Below are 14,692 nucleotides of genomic sequence, written 5' to 3'. Positions count from 1 at the left end.
GAGGAATACATAGTAGGTATAGTGTGTATTGATATGAAAGTAAGGCATGTTCGTTTGACGTACGGACTGCAAGGTCATTTTAGGTCAAAGTTCATCGACCTATTGAGGATCAGAAACTTTGGTTATCATTAGTAATAACAGCAGATCTGTTGATTCATCATTTTTTCATGCTGAATGGAGCAGATTAAATACTGGTGTTTTCTGTATGTTTATATTTGCTGATTGTATTAGATGTGTCAAACTGACGTGTGAGTGTTTTGTTTTGCTTTTCTTCAAGACTGCCTGATGGATTCACGCAACTTCGAGACTTGACCCATCTCTGTTTAAACGATGTCTCACTCGCAAGGCTACCTCCAGACATTGGCAGGTAAGAAACACACTCATCACAGGACTTGCTAGATCTGTTCCGTGTGCAATAATATTAAGACGAAAATGTCTACTTTGTCTTGCCTGAGACTAGATTGCGTAAAATTACATTTGCTCAGCATGCTGATGAAACAAGAAATAAACCTTACATTACACTCAGTGTGACAGTTTTCGGACAGGGTAGTGAATTTCACCTAGAGCCGTTTCATAAATGACGAGCACTACGAAATCTTGTTACCATACCCTTCAAAACTTTATTGTGTATATCCTCAAACTGTTAACACTATGGAAGTGGTATTTAGGGGTCAAAGTTGCCAAATTGTTGACCCCATGTTGAGTGCGTAGTAATTGGACTGCTATCGCAGTAATCGGACGTCGTATTTTGAATGCGATTATAGGGGCTAAACATTGATATTTTGAAACTTCAAACCCCCGATTTTCAATTTCGATGTGTTTAGAAAACTTTTTGTAAAAATTTCGTGATAAATTAGTTACGTTCAATCCGTGGACGACCTGACTATATTTCGACGTGTATGGTGCTTACTTTAAGCATGGAGGTAGTACCTCCATGCTTTAAGCATCGGACATGGGCTGTCTCTGTGTGGTGCTTTCGACACCTTGTATTGTACGGTGTGTTAACTTTGCCAAGTTTGTAGCGCCCGAAATAGCCTCTACCGAAAAAATAAACTATTCAAAACGGTACAGCAGCGTCATCTGACTTCATATGTGGTAACATGACTTGTAAAACGCTATCAATGCAGAGCGAAGTGGGTACAACGAACAGCATGTCATAAATGTCTGAAAACTCAGGCCGTCCGAAAACTGTCACACTGAGTGTACTGTTGACTTCGACTGTTAATGCTCTAAAGAGATATCAGAATGATGTCTGTTTTAATATTGGCACTTTTTGCATATCCATGCAGGGCGCATGTCGTAGTGAGACAATGCAGAAATGTCCAGTTGCATGTATGTGTGACTACGCATCACAATGCCTATTGAATCCTATAGAGGAAGTGCTGTCTACTTGGCCGCTGGGCCTCTAACTATGCCATATTGCGTAGGCACCATGACTTTTACAGCGAGGGCACGACTTATCGGAACACCAAATTAGGTAATTACCCAGCAACTTAGCTGAGCACTTTGCAATTTGACCTGGCATTTACCTAAACAAGAGTCTGTTTTATCGTCTGAAGACTGATAAGATATCCACCAAACTCAGCAGGCAGCTCCCACTGAGTAAACTGATATGCCTACACAGGAACAACCCATTTTCAACTGGCATCTAGTTCATGGGAAAATTGTGAAAAGGGGGAATAAATATTATGATGTAACACAATCTATTGTACTCATTTTGTGTCCTGGGCCTGAACCTGACAGGTTTTGCCTCTGTATGTTATTTGGAATTGAAACATCGCAGCATCCCTTGTAAATCTAGAGTTACAAAACTCGTCAAATTTATCACCTTCCATGAGCCCACCACCGACGTTGATGGAACAGTCCATTTTTATCATATGATTGGATGGTTGCTCTGACAGTCAGTGTTTCTTCAATGTATGTAATTGTGATTAAAAAACTGGTAATAACATGCATATATACAAAAACAGGACACAAAATGACAGCGGCAAATCATGTTTCAGTTACACTTTACAACATTTTCTTCCTCCGGCCCTTCAAAACTCTCCCATCAACTACATGCAGCTGCCAGTCAAAATGTTTTTTGCAGTGTAGGCATATCAGTTTACTCCAGGGATGTAGAAAATAGCCGGCAGCCGGCAAAAACAACCGGCTGTCAGCAAAATTTTGCCGGCTGTGAAAATTATTTGTAGATGTAAAATCGATGTCATTTCTGCTGCAGTTTAAAAAAAAGCCAAAATCTTCTCACAAATCTTTAAAAATAAATGTAACTGCAACGAGAAACAGCAGTTTTTTGTATTTGTGTGTCCGAAAAATCAATCGTAATCGAGTACGAGGATGTATACATATATACGGTACGTGCGTGCGTTCACCCGGAAATGGCCACTCGCGTTAAATTCAGTCCGCTACGGGATCAGGTATTAGTTGAGTACTAAGTTTACAAAATCGTAGAGTTTCATGTCTTTTCAGACTCCCAAAAATTCCTAGTCAAACGAAATCGAATCGTAAACAAGAGTACCCTGAAACAATCTACATGCATAAGCGATCGGTACCCCGGGATCGGTACGCGGTAACGTACGTGTGCTTGTCGGAATGCAGTGCACAGGTCATGCAGGTCGCAGTTGACCTCGCTGTGTTTTTTTGGTACGTCATTGTCGGCACGTGTTCGGCTAGCTTTCGGAGTGACTCGGTACAGTCACGCAGTTGTATTTGCATGACAAGCCTATTTCAACTTTGCGGAGATTGCATGCAGATTGTAAATGTTTGGGCGATAAACAGCGAAGTATCAAGAAATTCTTCAGTGGTTTCTCTGATAAACAGGCCGAACAAACTCTCGGTGAAAAATCTGCTGAGGAACCTGCCGGCACTTTAGCAGAGTGTCAGTACAAGTCCTACATGTACTCCGGAAATCGCAACCAAAACAACCGAGTCGAGTTCCCAAGCGGCCGTGCAATGCCGCCGTGTTCCAGTATTATCGAAACAACTGAATGCGAACCGCGTTCAAGTGAAACTGTTGAAACAACCAAAAGTTTTGCTACTAGTGATGTCAATTCATTGGGTCGTGAATCAAACAACAATGTACAGTACGTGTTATCTCAGAGTGACGGTGAGAAAGAAATCCTAGCTGTGTTTAGCAATGTATTCGATGGCAACGGTGAGCGAAAAATCGGACTTCATTATTTCTATATGTGCAGCAAAGGCTGGTGTTCTTCGATTCTGACGTACGACAAATATGGGGACAATTCTACAAGTAAATTTAAAGTTTCTCACACGTGGCTATTGAACAGAAAATTGAGCTTTGACGAAGTTACCGGTTTATGGTGGCCAGTGTACATCGAAAAAACGAGACTATACAAATAATAAATGTTACATGTTTAGAAATAAAAGTACCTGAAGAGAGATCACCTGACTGCCCCTACCTTGTTACATCATACATGATGTAAAAGTGTGCAAGATTTGACCAAAATTCATAAATGGGTCCAGGAGAGCCATTCTGGAGACTTCAAAATCAAAAAAGTCCGCACCGTGGAAGGGGGGCACCCCCCTCCCACACCCACCCCCAACGACCGCTTCGTTGTCGCATTACGGACATTGCCGGCTGTCAACCATAATTTTCCTGCTGTGACAAAAATTTTCTACATCCCTGTACTCAGTGGAGGAACTGCCTGCTGAGTGTGGTGGATATCTTATCAGTCTTCAGACCATAAAACAGACTCTTGTTTAGGTAAATGCCAGGTCAAATTGCAAAGTACTCAGCCAAGTTGCTGGGTAATTACCTAATTTAGTGTTCCGATAACTCGTGCGCCAAGTGTAAGTGTCTAGCAATATTGTACTGTTCTGTGGTGCTTAGCTTCAGGCTTCAAATGCATTTACTCAAACAGAGCCATATGTTTTTGATTAGTTTGCGCATATGCCATCTGCAATTTTTGTAAGTGTCCTTTTAGGCCAAGTCAGACGGAATCGCTTGTAGGCTCATACCTGTAAATGCATTTTAGTTTACACTGTGAATTTCACACTGCCTGAAAGTACCTGTCCCTGATGGTTTTCCACCAATGTGTATGAAATCAACCATGATTTTAAGTATGATACTAAACGTAGCAATGTATGTGTGACTTACCAGTACACTATTACTGTACCAACAGAAAAATTGATTCTTTTCAGCCTTGCAAACATGTTTATCACTTGTTGGCATCCAGTAGGGGTCATAAAATGGCAAATATTCAAAACTAATGCAAAAGATTTCTGACAAATCTTTAAATTTGCACAGTAGCGAGAGAATAATGTTGACATTTCAGTCAATGCTGTCACCTCCAAGTCAAGGAATTTCGAAAACCGAATGACAAAGAACAGTGCTTTGTTTAGGTTTGAAGTCATCTTGAATACTGAAGGTGCGGATAGTGAACACAGAATACTTTCAAAGCATTATATGTCCAGTGAGAACTTCAAAAAAGGAAAAAATGCTTTAAATTTGGATATATCCAAGGGGATTCGAGGGAGTGGCATCCTTCCTAATCGGGTCACCCTCCTCTCCTGTAAAACTTTGAACTGAGGTCATTCACCACAGAAATATGCTGATGAAAGTTTAAAAATCGAAAGTTTGCTTTTTATGTTGAAATGCAAGCACACTGAACTGACTTTTGTTGATAATAATCAAAAACTATTTATGTTGTTTCTCTTTTCTCTGCCCAAACAGCTTATCTAATCTTATTACACTTGAGCTGAGAGAAAATTTACTGAAGTTCCTGCCTTCCTCGCTGTCATTCCTTGTCAAGTTGGAGCAGCTAGATTTAGGGAGTAATGAACTTGAAGAACTACCGGAAACCCTAGGTGCTTTACCAAAGTTGATGGAATTGTCGCTAGATAGCAATGAACTCATAGAACTGCCAGCAGTGAGTATATGAATTATTACCCTTGACCATATCAAGTGTTATTATTGGCTGCCCATCAAGTGTTATTGACCAATGGCTGCCCAATAGTAATATTTTGAAGTCAATATTGAAGTCGTGTTTGTATTCTAAGACTTTGTATTATCTGTTGAGCGGCTTTCAACCCCAGAAAATTTCCTATTTCTCCCCAAAATTTTTTGAATTGGGACTATTCTACTGGTCAGCGTAACCTGTTTATATGATACACATTGTTAACACTGCAAAGAAAATGTTTAATATTTGTAAGCGTGATATGATATTTTGTCTGTTAGTGGAAAACTGGAAAGACACAGGGCAATACTTTCCATACATCAGTAAGTTTATCCATGATAACTAGGTTGCCGTGTGTCACAGATGTACAGGAAAATTAGCTGAAATCACAGCTACGGTCTTTTCAATACCGACATTGCTCTCTGAAGAAGAACTTTTCACATTAAAAAAGTAATCTCAAGAAGCATAGTTGAACATAACTTTTTTGAGGTTACTGACCAGATTAGCACATGAGAAGATTCTGGTACAGTGCAGTAAACCCCCTTGCAAACCTATGACCTTGAAAAAGTACATTGAACTGAAGAAATGATTGTATTGTTGATCAAGGGTGTTTGGAATCTAGGCTCTTAGTGATGTTCTCATGCTCGTTTCACACATGATTGGTTGAACAATATTATCAAAAAAGATGGATCTCAAGTGAAACTCTTTTGAACTTAGTGTGCCCATTATCTGATTTCAATCCAAGTGGGTGATATATCCGGGAATCTGACATGATAATTCCTTGTTTTGCAAAGGAAATTGGAAACCTTCGCAGTCTAGTGTGCTTGGATGTTTCTGAAAACAGACTGGATTGCCTACCTGATGAAATTGGAGGCCTTGAAAATTTAACAGATTTGCATCTATCACAGAACTTTTTAGAAAGGTTACCAGAGGGTATCGGTAAGTTTTCGTTCAAGTTTTCAACCCCTTCATCCCTACTTATCAGTACAGGGGTCCAACAGCATTGTAGAACACAGTAAATAAGATATCAATGGCAAGGGGTGAAAAACCAATACTTACATGATGTTTCATATCAAGTAATCTGTGTGAATTTGCAAACATTCTTCGGCTAACTTATTTATTGGACAAGTGAGTGAAAGGAACTTGTTTTACAAATTTATAAAACCCACCAGGTAAAATGAAGGAAATTTTTAAAAGAAGCTGAAGAGCTAGACAAATCCGTGAGCATATTTTCAAAGTTGTACCTGGAATAGTAACTTTGTACAAAAGTTGTTCAATGGTCTGTACTTCCTACGAGGGCGATAAGTTAGACAGGCCAGAATTACAATTGTAAGAGATTAGAAGAATTCTATGAAAAAGGATGTGTAGAGCATGGAAAAAGTTTCTCACAATATTTTTTGTTTTGCTCGAATGTATAAATGGATGTTCTGTTTAATTCTGTCTAACCATGTATCAATCCACCAAGACCTGTACTTTTAGTCATTCCAATATTGGAACAAAAAATGAATCCCATAGTCCTTTTTAACAGACACCAGTGTTTACAAATTAAAGGTTCCGGTGTTTTGCTTTGCAGGAAGTCTGAAACAGTTGACAATGCTCAAAGTTGACCAGAATAAACTGGTTGTGTTAACCCCAGCAATAGGAAGGTAAGATCCATATAAAATTTCCCCACACATGACTTTTCTCTGCTCAGATGAAGAAAATACATCAAAAACATTGTTTTGTAAATACAAAATACCGGTATGTTGCCATGTCATATATATCTTTATAAAAAAAAGCAGAAAGGATCCATTGCAATCTCTTGTATGTATGTAGATCTCTCACAAACACCGTTATTTGTTCTTATACACACAAAACATTGAAATATCAATATCAACCAGTTGAATGTGTAAGTTGTTCTGTAATCTTTTAAACACGAAAGTCAATTTTTGTCCCCTTTAAAAATATATAATGCACACAATTTTTTCAGGTCCAAACAATTTCTTTTCAGTTTTCCCTAAAATTTTGATAAATAACTGTAGCCACTGAAAATTCATGTTCCTTTGGTCCAAAATTTCCAAAAGAATTATAAAAAATTCTTAAAAAGTGGTTAAATGTTGCATTTCAATTTAGGCGGGAAAAATGACAGTACTTAATTTTACCAAAAGGCTGTGTCATTGTGTGAGTGATACAGGTTGCTTTGTGTAGAACAGAATGAAATTGAGCAGTGAAGGTTTTGAAGAATCATTGGAAATTCTTTTGTCCATATACGCTACAGACTTTGAACTTCTATCACCAGATCGTTTTTGAAAATTTTTCCAATGATGTCACCTAAGAACATGTGCCATTTAATCAGCATTTTCATCATTTCATTGTCATCTTTTCTGTTCTTTCACACAGCTGTGAGAACCTTCAAGAGCTTATCTTGACAGAAAACCTCTTACAAGAACTGCCAGCCACCATTGGCCTTTTGAAAAAATTGAATAACTTAAATGTAGACAGGAATAGGTTAAACTCTATACCACCAGAGGTGAGTTACTCAATGCAAGGAACTAGTGCGCTGTGCAGTCATTTTTAGAGGGTTTTGTAAGAGGAGGGAGGGGAAATATGCCTGAAGGAAGAACAGGAAAAAGAGATCGGTGATCTGGCTGGCAGAAATGATGTCCTTAGCCCTAGAGGCTGTCTGTTACGGGATGTAAAATATCGGAGGACATGTTCAAGAGGGAGACATTCGCAGGTTCATCATTTAACAGGGAGACTTTCAATCCCAGGCCCAATATTTAAAGGGGAAACTTCCAAGCCCAGGGTCAATATTTAAAGGGGAAATTTTCAAGCCCAGGCTCAACATTTAAAGGGGAACTTTCAAGGCCTGTGTCAACATTTATAGAGGAGGCTTTCAAGCCCAGGCTCAGGCTTGAAAGGGAAAGTTTCATTCCCAGGGATTATATTAAGATACTCATTGTGTTCTCCCATGTAGTTTTCCTAACAACACTTTAGCAATCTTTGTTTGGGAATTAAAAAGGGACAATGTACTTTGAGAGAAAATCAGACGAAGAAGTTGCCCTTCTGAAAAAAAGTATGTTTAATGTAAGTGATAGATGGCTCTTGGGTGTTATACCATATAACCTTGTGTTAATATTGATACATTGTCATTGTGTATTGAATTAGAGCATTTAAAAATTGAGGAAGAGTTAAACATTGAAACAGAAACTAATTTCTTTTTGTGAAATATTGACGTTTGAAACAGATACAAAGTGAGAATCATTCTGAATGTCATTCAATATGGCAGCCTGACCAAAATAAATGATACGTTCATTTTGTACCCGGATATTACGACAAACTGAGCAATTTGTCACAGAAAAGTCAATATTGAAACCAGATTAGTGATGGTGATTGCCTTTCTCTTGAGAGAAATATCGCCTAGAAGATAAAATTTGATGTCCTGACTCATGAAACAAGAATACAACATAATCGTGCAAATTTATGTATTTATGAACATAAGCCTTGACGATAATCACTGACTGCATGTACATATCATCTTGGGATCCTACCTTCAGCTTGGTCGATGCCACAAACTCGGGGTTCTATCCCTGCAAGACAATCGACTGATGGAGGTTCCGTCGGAATTGGGAAGTCTGAAGGAGCTGCACGTGTTATTTTTGTCAGGAAATAGGATAGCCCATCTACCGCTTAGAATCGCCCAGTGTAATCTCAAAGCGCTGTGGCTCTCAGAAAATCAGGTTGGTGAACTAATCCTGCACGCGTGTGGAATTTCTTTATCTCATCTTAAATTTTATCTTTTAAAAGACAGAGTTTGATAGAAGAAGTAAGGTTGTTCCAAATTTGACTGAAAAATTGATGTTTCTTTGTCATTTGGATTTGATTGCAGTCGTACTTTGATTGCCAATTCTGTTTATGCAAAGCTGTCAACCACAAAAGAATGAAATCACCGTTGCCATAGCAACAGCTCTAGAGAATAATGGTTTTGTTTGTAATCATGTTTTACTCCACACATTCGTCAATAATATGTCTACAAAAGATAAAATAATTTCAATAACTTTTCCCACATTGCATAGCGGATTTATTCGACTTCATCACACCAAATGCATGTCAATGAAATGTCTTTGCACTTTTTTTCATTACCCACTTACAAAAGAATTGTCTGATTTCAAAGGCTCAACATAAGTTGTTCTCCATATGTGTATACTTTGTCCTAGGCCCAGCCGATGCTCAACTTCCAAACTGAAGAACTCGAAGGCTCCAAAAAGAAAGTCCTGACCTGTTTTTTACTGCCTCAGCAAGGTCGCTCAGAAAGCCTGGGTAAGCCTTCTCTTGGTTCTTCCGAGGGGCTAAGCATAGATTTAGAAGAAAGTAAGTGAGCTTTTTAATTTTTTTTTAAATCTCTGTATTCCTGAGTTGCTGTCTGCACTTTCGCTAACAAAGGAACGCTACACTCCCGTAACTGTAAGTTAATATCCTTCTGTGGTACTTCATCTTCTGTAAGCATCTATATAACCTATCAAAATTAATTGTCAACTGTGGTATCTACCAGACTTTGTAGCTATAGACTAGAAAACTGCAACATTCTTGTGAAAAAAATGTTCGGAAAATTGATCGTGTTCTAAAATGGAACAAAATATAATTATACATTCTGCTTGTTGAAAATTTGTTTTTTTCTCTTGTTGGAAAAGATACAAATTGAATTTTTGTGAAAATTTTTACAAAACACTTGCACAGAAGCAAATTTTTTGGCAGAAAACGTGAATATTCTTTGAATATTCTTTGAATCGTCATCATGAATGTTACAAACTCCCAGGAAAAATGGAATTATTTTCACATAGAAAGCTATTTTCTAGTGCCTCATAGCAATAGAGTTGAGGAATTTAGTATCAAAATTTCTGTATTTTTAAATCATTCAACTAAAAGATTAATGTTTTATGAGAGTATCTGAACTTGATTTTCTGTAACTTACAATATATTTATGAGGGAAGTTGTTAAATGTTATAAACTGACTCTTTCTTGTCTCTGCAACCTGTAAGCATTGTTCAAAGATGGGTATGGGATGTGCTTTCGTTCAAGAGTGTCCAATATACATCTTTGAAAAGTATCGTATTTCTATTAGCTTGTCTGTATTTCTACCTGTCATAAGTTAAGGTACTTCTTTCTCTCATTGATTTTAAATTATCTGTCATTGGTCAAAACAGGGCCTACAAAGGGTCAGCTGTCTGTCAGCTGGCAAGACATTTTGACCTCGGATTGCCCTTTTCATGACCCACCTCCATGACCTGACATTCTGGCATATTTGTGTGTCCAAATTTGCCATCTTGTTTATACCCTCTGTGAAAGCCAAGCCCATTCACCGAAGGCAGTACTGAGTTTTCCCCTGTGGCTGATTTCAAGCAAGAGTTAGCATTTTCCTTGCAGCAAAATGTAAGATGTTGAATGCCAGTCACTGCCATAAAAACCATGACGTAGGATTTATGTATTGTAGGATTGTGAAAATGGCCTGTTTCGGTCGCCAGTGGTGCCCCATCCTCTGAACCTTAGTCTTTTAGTGGCAAAGTGGCTACACTTTATAACTGCATGTGTATTATGGACAGATTTTGTTAAAATACAGAATTCCTTCAAAATGTAGACTGGGGTAATTTATAATTACTGTATCCATGTCTTGTGTAGACATCGAATATAATAAAGTTACATGAGCGTAAATGTTCAAGCACACCCTTCCATAGTTAGTGGTCCCATCCCTGGGAATGGAGTGGATCAATGCAATTTGTAATTGACAGGGGTGGCAATGCTCTTGGTCCCTGTGTTTTGTGATAGCGTCTGATCAGTCTGTGTGTGTGTTCCTCTTACAGAAAACCTGCTGGCAAACAGTATGGAGGGTGACAGTCAACACAGCTGGTCTGGACATGTTCCGGATCGGGTTGTTGTCAAGTTTCCAGATGAACACACTAATGATGAGAAGTTGAGAGTAAGTATAACCAGCTTTCTCATGATAAAAAAACAGACAAACAAAAATACAAACAAGCAAACCAATATGTAAACAAATTAACATATTCACACATATAATACAATGGTGGTACAAAGGTTGCATATTGTGTCATTGTAAATTCCAGTTCTGCATTTCGTTTTGCAAATTGTAGTGAATTCAAATTTTCTGTCCAGAGAGTTGCTGCACCTCTAAATCTACATATGTTTTACCTCTGTCAGTTTCCAGTTTGAAATTTCTGTAAATGGACACTTCTGTATATCACTGTGCATATCATTGCTGATAACTGTAAGGTTCAAATGTCGCCAGCACGTGAAATGAACTATTATGAACAAAAAACTTGTCTTGTCAAGTTATCACATATTTGATATAATTAGTCTTCCGAATTGTTGACACAAACTCCCTCTTGTCACATGTGTAGCTCACCCCTTCATTGTCATGGTTTGGCCTGAATCTCTTCTTTTCAATGTCAAAGATGGACCTCAACACTGGGAAACAGGGGATGATAGGGTGAAAGGAGGAGGTAGTGGGATAAACATTTTTAACCCTTTCACCACCATGGTTTGTCCCAAATCCATTGTTTTCTATGGTAAAGTTGGACCTGTATACAGGGAACTGGGGGTGAAAGGGTTAAACTCAGTGTGAAAACTATTTTTAGAAAGAATTACATTTTTTGCTTCACAATGAAAATGTATTTTTCATTCTCCTTAAAATTATAACTGATTAAATTATTTCCTTATACAGAAGGCAGCTGTGATATACAAGTAATGTAGAATGTGTTGTACAATGGGCTAAACCTGGAATTGAAAGGAAGGGCTGTACAAAATAAAACTATGTGCATAAACGCACATTGAAATACATGTATTTCCATCATATGTACTCTGGTGAACTGTCTGTAGAAGACACTGTGTACTTTTTGTTCAAGGATTGTCAAATTGGGGTAGCATTATTTCCTTCTACTTGATAAGCTCATGGCTTTAAAATGTTGAGAAACCATAAACGCTGGCAGTTAAGCCTATTGTGCCAGCAGCTCTAATGAAGGACACTGTTTTATGTCGTCGTTTGGTGAAGGAAAGAGTATTTCATTAAACTGTACCTGCTCTCAGAATAGTAAGCTCTTTGTAGCTGTGTTTCAACTCTAGAAAGGGTTGACAGTCCTCTTGGTGACATATTGAAACATTTTTACTTTGGAAGGTAAAGGAAATGTTAAGATTGAAGACAACATTTCACATTGATCACAAGTAAACTAGGGAGTCATCAAGGTTAGGGTTGGGGATAGAGTGTGTTTAAGTAGTAAGAAGCCCCTTAAGAAAACCTTTTTAGTTCATATGGAAGGTGTGTATCCAATAATCTTTTCTTGCCAATAGAGAGACAGACATACAAGGACACACATCCTGTTAGACTGTATGACAAAAACACACACACAAACAGACACACATGCACACATATGTTAGAAATATTTTAGTGTAGGCTACCTGTACTCTTTCAACCATGTTTCCCTTTACAAAGGTCCTACTTTGGCACAAAAGTTGTTGTACCAACTTCCGTAGTAAACAGACCCATTCCATTACGTTATTCCAGATTCAATATTGGTCTATGTCTGCAATTAACTTGTGTTTGAAGGAATTGGCGATATTGTGCTCTTTTATCGGTTGTTTACCGTCAAACCAATCTCATTTCAGAGTAATTTCATCCGTCATGACACGCCTCATCCCAAGGAGTTGAAAGCACGTCACGCCAAACTCTTCCACCAAGTCAGGGCCAAAGACTCAAAAGAGGTAAAATCCCACTACAGCACAACTTTTCAACTCAGTGTGTTTTGACTTTGTACTGAACAGTTGTAAGTCTCAATTCACGAGGCTTTGCCTGTTTCATACTTGTTTTATTTTCCAACCCTCCCTCCTATTACAATGGTATATCCTGGTGCTGGCATTGTATGGTATGTAATGTAGACTGTTCCATTTAAGGATGTAGGTAGGGTCCAAAGGATAGAACAACTCTGCAGATGTGAATATTCTAGAGTAGCATTCAGAAAGTAACTCATTTTTCAGTGGCAGGGAAATGTGTGATACCTTTTAATTTTTTTCTGCCGTCTCTTATCAAATATGTCCAATTGTGGAAACTCTACGGACTGATGTGTGTTTTTCTTGATTATACATGTCAGATTTTATTGAATGCAATCTTCACAAATGTTCCAAACGCTATTCTCAGACAAAAAGTATTGCTTGAGAGCATTTTCATGTTGAAATGTTCATGGCATAATTTAAAAAGACATATTTACTGGTGACATTCTCTACTATTATGAAAGTGTGTTTGAATGCAGGGACTATATTGTTAATTTGAAAGAGAACTCGGATGTACCAAACTGACATCTGTCAGTTGAAAGAGATTGAAAACAGTACAATTGTGTAATACAAGATTAAATATTAGCGATCATGGCGTAAAACCTAGAGACACAAAAGTAAATAGACCTGACCAGTCAGATTTTGTCAGGCATGATGGAATAACAGTATTATGCGCAATAAATCCCCTATGAAAAGAAGATTTATTTTATAGGTAAAGTTTACAATGCACGCTTGTGATAATGTTTCGGCATTTTGTATATAAAATTAATGATGACATTTAAGTTGGACGTTTGTAGAGATGTGCTGGATTTCTGGAGGTAAATTTTTTAGATGTCATCTCCTTCTCTCTATGGATTTCCTACCCACTCACTTAAGAAGAGCACTTTAAGTGCCTATTTTGAATTCGACAGAGTATTCCCATTCAAAGTGGAATCTGTAAAAGTGGTTATTCGAGAAGCATAACCATTTGAAGATAAAATGAGAAAATCCAGCACAATCCAGGATTGACATTTTTGAGTTAGCGTCATTGCGACCAGGGAAATTGAGTAGTTATTCAGTTTTTGGTAAATTTTTTTATTCATCATAACAGGAACGCCGACACAGCACATCATCACATCAGAGCGATCATTCCTCGGCCAGCGAGGCTCACGAAGTGAGACGAACAGAAGAGGTAAAACATGAGAGTCCAGTCTCGCCGACCGCGGGCGCAGCTGCAGTGAGCTTCGAGAGGGACAAACCGGAAGAAAATGAAAATGAAAGCGAGCAAGAAGATGCAGAGGAAGACGACGAAGACAACGAAGTAGAGGTTAGGAACTTTAGCCTTTGACCTCAAAGTAGCACATTATTTTGCACTGTTTCCCTGCGCTGTATGGCAAACAACAGCATGTATACAGGGTTAATGCTTTATCTGTATACTGAGGTAATTTGTGAAAGGCATGCATTTGAAAAAGATAATTTGATATTGTTAGAGATAAATGCAAGAAGGAATTCTCTCAACCAATTCCTTGAAGCCAAAAAAGTCAGAAATATGACTGTTCAGTGTGGGTATTTTACATAAATGGAGGGGTCAAAGGTTGTCTGAAGTAGCCATCACAATGGTGTCCTCAGGGAAGGTAGGGATGTCTTACAATTCATAGCGTGTATTTCTTCAAGGTCGACGTTGCTCTGAAGGGGATTTTATGATAAGTGATGCGATTAATTAAGGGGCTGTGGATAATTAAAACACATGCATGGCAAATGAAACTGATTTGATATGACCTCAACCCCCCAACCCCACCCCTTGCCTAAAAAGAAGTCATGAAGTGTGAAAATCTGATGACAAACTTACGATTTGAACTTCCGTAAAATGTGATAAACTATTGAACTGTGTTGTTCAGATTGTGTCGTGCCCGCAGTCTTTTGAACAACATGCATGGTGCATACTTGTGGTGTCCATGGGATGACCACAGTGTATTGTAAGT

At 38.2% G+C, this 14,692-nt stretch overlaps 1 protein-coding gene across 18 annotated transcripts in view; it reads left to right on the top strand.

Annotated features, from left to right (window-relative positions):
- Window positions 1-14,692, top strand: part of LOC139115554 (protein scribble homolog) — a 106,912-nt gene that overhangs the window by 55,307 nt on the left and 36,913 nt on the right. For 10 of the 18 annotated variants that reach the window (XM_070677783.1, XM_070677777.1, XM_070677780.1 and 7 more), the window contains exons 4-13: window positions 278-367; window positions 4,694-4,889; window positions 5,711-5,855; window positions 6,490-6,562; window positions 7,296-7,425; window positions 8,453-8,635; window positions 9,113-9,266; window positions 10,754-10,869; window positions 12,570-12,665; window positions 13,822-14,037. In XM_070677783.1, coding sequence (XP_070533884.1) covers window positions 278-367; window positions 4,694-4,889; window positions 5,711-5,855; window positions 6,490-6,562; window positions 7,296-7,425; window positions 8,453-8,635; window positions 9,113-9,266; window positions 10,754-10,869; window positions 12,570-12,665; window positions 13,822-14,037 — 1,399 coding nt within the window. The remainder of the gene's footprint in view (window positions 1-277; window positions 368-4,693; window positions 4,890-5,710; window positions 5,856-6,489; window positions 6,563-7,295; window positions 7,426-8,452; window positions 8,636-9,112; window positions 9,267-10,753; window positions 10,870-12,569; window positions 12,666-13,821; window positions 14,038-14,692) is intronic. The other 8 variants (XM_070677785.1, XM_070677773.1, XM_070677787.1 and 5 more) reach the window with 1 other exon arrangement.

This window comes from Ptychodera flava, chromosome 17 (assembly GCF_041260155.1).
Source record: "Ptychodera flava strain L36383 chromosome 17, AS_Pfla_20210202, whole genome shotgun sequence".
Classification (NCBI taxonomy): domain Eukaryota; kingdom Metazoa; phylum Hemichordata; class Enteropneusta; family Ptychoderidae; genus Ptychodera; species Ptychodera flava.
This window is presented reverse-complemented; position numbering and strand designations above follow the sequence as displayed.